Source organism: Triticum aestivum, chromosome 3B (assembly GCF_018294505.1).
Source record: "Triticum aestivum cultivar Chinese Spring chromosome 3B, IWGSC CS RefSeq v2.1, whole genome shotgun sequence".
Classification (NCBI taxonomy): domain Eukaryota; kingdom Viridiplantae; phylum Streptophyta; class Magnoliopsida; order Poales; family Poaceae; genus Triticum; species Triticum aestivum.
The window spans coordinates 350,073,155-350,081,571 of NC_057801.1; the positions used below are offsets into that span (position 1 = coordinate 350,073,155).

General features: G+C 54.0%; 1 protein-coding gene across 2 annotated transcripts in view; it reads right to left on the reverse strand.

Moving 5' to 3' along the window:
- LOC123069875 (UDP-N-acetylglucosamine--N-acetylmuramyl-(pentapeptide) pyrophosphoryl-undecaprenol N-acetylglucosamine transferase) overlaps positions 1 to 8,100 on the reverse strand; it is a 41,905-nt gene extending 33,805 nt beyond the window's left edge. The window contains exons 1-3 of one of the 2 annotated variants that reach the window (XR_006433117.1): positions 7,082 to 8,100; positions 6,137 to 6,245; positions 5,419 to 5,627 (exon numbers count right to left, since the gene is read on the reverse strand). Coding sequence is in view for 1 of the 2 variants with exons in the window: in XM_044492833.1 (XP_044348768.1) it covers positions 5,492 to 5,627; positions 6,137 to 6,245; positions 7,082 to 7,983 (1,147 nt within the window). In the remaining variant the exon portion in view is untranslated. The remainder of the gene's footprint in view (positions 1 to 5,418; positions 5,628 to 6,136; positions 6,246 to 7,081) is intronic. The other variant, XM_044492833.1, reaches the window with a different exon arrangement.
- Positions 8,101 to 8,417: the final 317 nt, after the last annotated feature.

Genomic DNA, 8,417 nt, shown 5'->3' on the forward strand with positions numbered 1-8,417 from the left:
CCGGTGACGATTCACGGCGAGCGCGTGGTGACCCTCCTGGATACGGGCTCCACCCATAACTTCCTGCCTGAGGCTACCATGCGGCGCTTAGCACTTCAGCCGACGGGCGGGGAGCAACTTCGGGTTACCGTGGCTAACGGCGACCGTCTCCGGTGCCATGGGCTGGCACGGAACGTGCCCGTCACCATCGGCGACGAGCAGTTCACCATCACGTGCGCCGGCATCAACTTGGGCTGCTTCGACTTCATCCTCGGCGTCGACTTTTTGCGGAGTCTCGGCCCCATCCTCTGGGACTTCGACGCCCTGACGATGACCTTCTGTCGTCTTGGCCGCCGCGTCCGGTGGGAAGGCGTTGGGCGCGCCTCATCAGCGACGCCCCAGCTCCAGATGGCCGCGACCACCACCGAGGCCGAGCCTCCCCTGTTGGATCACCTCCTGCAGCAGCACAACGACCTCTTCGACGAGCCGCAGGGCCTTCCGCCAGCCCGGGTCTACGACCACCGTATTCATCTTCTGTCGGGCTCGGCACCGATGGCAATACGGCCCTACCGGTATCCTCAGCTGCAGAAGGACGAGCTGGAGCGGCAGGGCGCGCTCATGCTCGCCTTGGGCATTATTCGGATCTCCACATCACTGTTCCCCGCGCCGGTCCTCCTCGTCCACAAGTCGGACGGCACGTGGCGTTTCTACATCGACTACCGCGCCCTTAATGCCCTGACTCTTAAGGACAAGTTTCCTATCCCGGTGGTCGATGAGCTCCTGGACGAGCTACATGGGGCACGCTTCTTCACCAAGCTCGATCTCCGGTCGGGCTACCACCAGGTGCGATGCACCTGGATGATATCGCCAAGACAGCGTTTCGGACTCACCACGGCCACTGCGAGTTCTTGGTCATGTCGTTTGGTCTCTCCAACGCACCGGCGACTTTTCAGGCTCTGATGAACGACGTCCTCCGCCCCTACTTGCGTCGGTTTGTGCTCGTTTTCTTTGATGATATTCTTATCTACAACGCCTCGTGGGCGGAGCATCTTCAGCACGTCCTCCGCCCCTTCCTTCAGATGCCTGACTTAGACCGCCCGTTCGCCGTCGACTGAGACGCCTCCAGTGCGGGGTTCGGCGCCGTCCTTCATCAGGGCGGTGGACCCCTCGCTTTCTTCAGCAAGCCCTTTGCCGCGCGTCATCTTAAGCTCGTGGCCTATGAGCGCGAGCTCATTGGATTGGTGCAGGCGGTGCGTCATTGGCGGCCCTATCTGTGGGGTCGGTCTTTCCGGATTCGCACGGGACCATTACAGCCTCAAGTTCTTGTTGGACCAGAGGTTGTCGACCGTGCCGCAGCACCTGTGGATCAGTAAGCTCTTCGGCTTCGACTTCTCCGTCGAGTATCGTCCGGGCCGCCTTAACACCGTTGCCTACGCCCTGTCTCGTCGTGACGTCGACACCGCCGTCGATGACTCTGAGGGGGCGGCGCTCTGCATCCGCTCGGGGCCCTCTTTCGTCCTCTTCGCCGACATCCGTCGGGCGACCGCGGCCGCGCCGGACACGCTCCTCCTTCAGCAGCAGCTGGCTGCGGGTGAGCTGGAGGAGCCGTGGCGCCTCGCCGACGGGTTGCTCCTACATGGGCGTCGGGTCTTCGTGCCGGCGCACGATGATCTCCATCACCAGGTGCTGCTGTTGGCCCACTCGGCGAGCCATGAGGGTGTGCAGAAAACCCTCCATCTTCTCCGAGCAGACTTCTACATTCCAGGTGATCGGGCCCTGGTCCGCAACTGGGTGCGGTCTTGTGTGACGTGCCAGCGTAACAAGGAGACAATGCGGCCGGTTGGTCTGCTCCAGCCCTTGGAGGTGTCATCTCAGGTCTGGGCAGATATTTCCATGGACTTCATCGAGGGCCTCCCCAAGGTGGGCGGCAAATCGGTCATTCTCACGGTGGTTGACCGCTTCTCCAAGTATGCTCACTTCGACGCGCTCGGCCATCCCTACATTGCGGCGTTCGTAGCCCGGGCCTTCTTCGACGGTATCGTCCGCCTCCACGGGTTTCCCTCTTCGATCGTCAGCGATCGGGACCCGGTGTTCACGGGGCATGTCTGGCGCGATCTCTTCCGGATGGCGGGCGTGAAGCTCCGCCTGAGCACGGCCTTCCACCCTTAGACGGACGGCCAATCCGAGGTCGTCAATAAGGTGATTGCCATGTATTTGCGTTGTGTCACAGGTGATCGTCCTCGCGCGTGGGTGGATTGGCTCTAGTGGGCGGAGTACTGCTACAACACCTCCTATCACTCCGCCCTACGCACCACGCCATTTGAGGTGGTTTACGGCAGACCGCCCCCGGCCATCCTACCAGTTGATCCAGCGACGGCTCGGACGGAGGCGGCCGGTGATCTTCTGCGGAGCCGTGACGAGATGGAGCCGTGACGAGATGCTGGCAGAGGTCCGGCAATGCCTCATTCAGACCCAGCAGCTGGCCAAGCACTACTATGACGACCACCATCGCGAGGCGGAGTTCACGGTGGGTGATTAGGTGTGGCTGCGTCTCCTTCACCGCTCTACGCAGTCACTGGACCCACGCGCGAAGCGTAAACTGGGTCCTCGCTATGTCGGGCCCTTTGCTGTCTTGGAGCGCATAGGGAAGGTGGCTTACCACCTTCAGCTTCCGGCCGATGCTCGCATCCACGACGTCTTTCATGTGGGGCTGCTCAAGCCCTTCCGTGGGGAGCCACCTGCGGCCCCTCCCGCGCTTCCTCCGACCTCCGACGGGCGTCTTCTTCCGGGACCGGAGAAGGTGTTGCAGGCCCAGCTATGCCGCGGAGTGTGGTACGTGTTGATTTAGTGGGCTGGACTTCCGGAGGAGGAAGCCACTTGGGAGCAACGCGAGGAGTTCCGCCAACACTACCCAGACTTCCTGTTCGAGGACGAGCTGTTTGCGCAGGCGGGGAGAGATGTTATGATCGGGCAGTGCGCAGGCGGGGAGAGATGTTATGATCGGGCAGACTTATGCCCGTAGGAGGCCCACCGGGCAGGTTTAGTTAGGGGCTTAGCCCACAAGTTATCTTATTTTTATTCACATCGTGGTTATATAAACAAGTTGTAAGACTCTTTTGAGAGTTAAGCAATAAGACAAATCCTATTGCCCGGCTCCCAGAGTAGCCGAAACCCTAAACCCTAGCCGCACCTTGCGCCGCCGCCGCCTCTTCTTCAGCGTGCCACGGCGCCCCGTTGCCGGCAGCCGCGCTCGCATCTCCGTCCACCCTCCTCCTTCCCGTACAACCTCCGCCCTAGACCCGGTAGGGTCCTAGCTCCTACCATGCATCTTCGTCAGCGCCACGCAACCAAGACCTCCATAACGACCTCACCGACCAGCGTGGCGAAGACGCCCGCGTCCAGATGGAGCGTCATCGGGCGAAGGACAATGTAGTTCTCGTGAACGGGTTAGTGTTATATGGCGCGGGTTGCCCTGTGTTCGTGCCCGAGCTGCACCAAGTGGTCTGGCCGCCCAAGTTCAAGTCCAACGCGCCCGTTGAGTACAATGGCAAGACCAATCCTATCGAATTCTTGCACATGTACATCACCGTGATGCACGCCTCAGGGGCTGAGGACACAGCTATGGCCAATTGGTTCTGGCCCTCAAGCCCAATGTCGGTACTGGTTGATGAACCTCCCGGCAAAATCCGTCCGCTCCTGACACGACCTATGCGATCAATTCGTTGGGGCTTCCAAGGTCGATTAAGGGCCCAGGAATCAAGAGCGATTTGCCTTCTTGTTCAGAATTCAGGCGAACCCTTACGCAAGTACATCCAGAGATTCGGCCAGGTGCAACAAGCATTCCCACATCGACGCTGCAACAGCGATTGACATGTTCCACGCGAACGTGCGCAATCCCAAGATGCGCGAGAAGCTGAACACGCACCAAGTGCGCACTATATACGAGCTCTTTCAGCTGGCTAATAAGTGTGCGCGCGTGGAGGAAGGTAGAAGGATTCCCAGGGAAGCTCCCATGGACAATGATGTAGCCGAGACATCTGGTGGTCCCGGCAAGAAGAGAAATCGTGAGCATAAGCAGGGCTAAGTCCTGGACACGGAGCTTGATCCCACGAACTCAAGGATGGCGAACAAGGGGAAGCTTTAGCTGCTGCTGATCACAATGTCGTGGTGCACGGTCCACATGAGTACCATGCACGACCTCAAGGATTGCAGGAAAGTGAGGACACTCACCGAGGAGCGGTGCAAGGTGCAGAAAATAAGAACGGTTGTCGCAGGAGCTCAATGCAGTCGAGACTCGTGTGGAGGCCACACAGCCACTCAAGTGGTCCGCCATCCCAATCACGTTCGATGTCGGGGATCACCCTGACTGCAGTCGAGACTCGTGTGGAGGCCACACAGCCACTCAAGTGGTCCGCCATCCCAATCACGTTCGATGTTGGGGATCACCCTGACTGCACAGCGAGCGTTGGTATCCTCCCACTAGTAGTCTCGCCTACAATCAACAACATCAAGGTCACTAAGATGTTGTTTGATGGTGGCGCTGGCCTCAACCCCCTCTCCAAGAACATGCAGATCCTGGCAGGGCATCTTCACCCCATGGGAACGTTTCAGGGAGTGAACCCAGGATCCACTCAGCCGTTTGGATAGGTTACCTTACCGGTCACATTCAGCAATCCTGACAACTTTCGCACAGAGAGCATCACTTTTGACATTGCTGATACCCCAATTCCCTACAACAGCATACTACGGCGGCTCGCGTTGACCTGGTGGCATCTCATTATGCCTACAACGCCCTCAAAATGCAAGGGCCTTGGGATGTTATCACCATCAAAACTGACAAGAAAGATGCCATTTACTGTGTGCAAAGGTTGTACCGGATGGCAACGGAATATGACGACACGTGCCTCTCACATTTAGTGAGTTAGGTGCTCCACTGTACAACTACCATATTTACTGCCCTGTAGCAATTATGGCCACCCCTTGGAACTATAAAAGGAGGTTCGTGCTACCCAGATCATGGTTCGACTCTCAGCAAGTCTACACCCACATACTAGAGCCCGTTTCTTAGTCCCGGCGGCCTCGGTAACGGAAACCATCTCTTGTAAACTTTGTTCATCACATCGAGTGAGCAAATCCAGCAATATGTAGGGCGTTACGCTTCACAGCGGCCCGAACCTGTGTAAACATCACCATGTCGTAGAGGTAGGATTTGTGTGTCTCTTCGCCCCTCACTGAACCAAAAATGGGGGCATCCCTTGCTCCCTGGTATTGTGTTTCCCACACGCAACAATACTTGAGCAAGCGCCCTGGTTGAAAGTACTACAAACTAATAAGGGGACAATTCAGTTCAAGTGCAACTTTTTGTTTCCATCTAGTATAATCAATTTTGATCTTGCAAAGCATGCTAAGTCTAAAACAAGTTAGAATTCCAATAATTACCATGATAAAAATTGCTTCCCCGGTGTTTGATATTATCATGTATAACTCATGAAAGTAAGTTGATGTCACATACCAACAATTTCATCAATTATGCATGTTAGACTACTAGAATCAAGTTCATCTTCGGTTATGACCCTTGCTCCCATGACATCTGCCATGATATACGCATTTTTCGTTTGATGGTCATCCACAATTGTCGGTAAGGGTATCTGAAAGAAAGAGAAAACAAATTATCTAAACAAAGTTGCATGGACAAATTTGAGAAAAAGGATAAAACGTGTAACATGTACTGTAGTTTGGTCTTGCAGTTTGTGGCCAATAAATGCACATTATTAGTCCACCTTTTCTATTACTTAAAATAAAAAATACTTTCAGCAGCACATAGGTCTTTGGCACAGCATGACGGCATTGGTCATTTTATGGGCCTGAGAAGTGAGAAGACCTTTCTAGTTGCTGCACTCCAAATATGTTACTATATGGTTATTCTTTAAACTTTGACACAACTCATAGCATCAATTTCATTAGAACATCCAAGTTTTTTTTAACACAGCAAAGAGGAATTGGTTTTAAAATATGCAAAATATTAAACATGAAAGTTATAATTTGAGCACAACAAAGGTTAACCTGGTTGCATTCTGTTGTTAAATGGTAGAATTAGGTACATAAAAATAAAACAAATGGAATTACATAACAAGTAACTTGATGTGATATATGATACCAGAATTGCCGGTTTCCCAGTGACCAATATCTCAGTGCAAGCCACAGAACCAGCTCGAGAAACGACAACATCAGTAGCAGCATATGTCATGTCCATTTCATGCAAGAATCTTCATATGAAGAGATACGATAAATCAGTATGGAGAACTTACAACAAAGCTTGGAAAACAAAAATAATTCAACCAATACTAAAACTGCTCTGCTAGAGCATTACACAAATGCACATTACAAAATATCATGGACTACCAAAGATCCATACCATGTTGTTGAAATTAGAATCTGCAAATACAGACTAAGTTGATGCAGCAACCGAACCAACATCATGATTTGAGAACGCATTAGAGTTACATAACAAATCAGAACTAGAAAGAGTGTTCTTTCTTTCTTTTGTCAGTCCACTTTGATAATAGTGTTACTACTGCAAGGGAATTCATCAGAAAGAGGAAATATCTTAATACTCTCTATTTCACCATTATTCCGAGCTATGGTCAAATTTGGATCAAGTACCATGTAAAGGTTTTGTTACCAATACACTCTAGTTTCAGAAGTGGAACATAGGCTATGAGATCATAACACAGAAATGTATCGTAATGCTATCCGTGGTGCTTGTAGGAATATCACAATCATGTCTTCTCCTAGTTCTGAATACTAATTAGTACTGTCATCATAGAAGGTAGATCTTCGCCTACTGAATGGTACCATGTTACCTAAACCATGTTTAGTTTGAGCAAAAGTGAAAAGATCACAGTTCACCTCACTACACATTCCATGTCATCAATCCACCATTTTATTTTTCTCAACATCATACAGCCAAACGGACATGCATCTTCCAAAAAAGTTTGACACATTCCCATTAATGCAGCAAGATCCCCAGTGCAGGCCAATTAACAGGAAACTGACATCCCAAGTACAAACAACGTCATACAGCCAAAGGAAGGGAACTCACGGTGTCAGAAACAGCCGGCGATGGGCCCTGACGAGGCTCTCCATCTCGCAGAAATCATCTGGTCCCGTCTGCCATATGATGTACCTATTTTTCCTTCTCGACAGCATCTCGTAATACATGTTAAGTACTGCCACATTGATCTGCGGCGATCCCACCGTCCCGGCGAGCACAAGCACGACCTCCATCCCCTCCGCCTCCACCAGCCCTGCCCTGGGGAAGAAACGCGCCATGGCGGCGGCCTTGGACATCCTGCGGTTGCGGATGGACATGCGGACGGGGTTCCCGTAGACGGCGCACTTGCGCTTCGGGAGGAGGCGGACGGGCGCGTTGAACGCGAGAAAGACGCGGCGAGAGAGGGGGGCCAGGAGGCGGGTGGCAGGGGCGGGGCCGGCGTCCTGGTCCTGGATCACGAAAGGGAGTCCCAGGAGCAGCGCGGCGAGGCAGCTGGGCAGGGCGGGGGGACCGCCGGTGGCGACGAGGACGTGGGGGCGGAAGTGGTAGAGGTGCAGCGCCGCGGCGAGGAGCGCGCGGGGGAGGCAAGGAGGGACGGGGGCGAATGGGTATGAGGAAGACGCGGCGGTGGCGGACTCGAGGGACGGGGCGGGGGCGCCGAGGAAGAGGGAGCGAGAGCCAGGGAGCGAGGCCTGGACCTCTTCGGCGAGCGCGAACGCGGCATAGACGTGCCCCCCCGCGCCGCCGCACGCGAAGGCGACGCGCAGGGAGTCGGTAACCTGTGCCTCCGAGGTGGGGGTGGGGTCACTCGAACGGGAGAGGTGGCAACGCGGGAGGCGGGCGCGGTTTCGTGTGGAGATCAGGATGCAGACGGGCGTTTTCATGGGTTGTCTGCTAGGAAGACGGCGAACCGGGAGAGGAAGCCACCTCCGGTGAGTGGTTGCCACCATTTTTGTCCACACTGACTGGTGAGGGTGGCTGAAACGGCAAGTTGTTAGCCGGAGAAGAGTTTTTTTTCTGGACGTGGTCGCGACTCGCGAGCACAGATGCTCACGACATCGTGCGCGTCCGCTAACTCATGGGATCTGGGTCAAATCCTTATATGATTCGTTTTGAAGTGTTGTAATTAGCCAGCTGCTAGGAAGACGCTGAACGGGGAGAGGAAGCCAGCTCCGGTGAGCGGTTGCCATCATTTTTGTCCGCGAGGGTGGCTGGAATGGCAAGTTGTTAGTTGGAGAAGAGTTTTTTTTTTTTAACATGCAGTAACTAGTCGCGAGCACAGATGCTCGTGATATCGTGCGCGTCCACTAACTCATGGGGATCTGGGCCAAATCCTTATACGGTTCGTTTTGAAGTGCTGGTAATTAGCCACTGTTTGGGAATA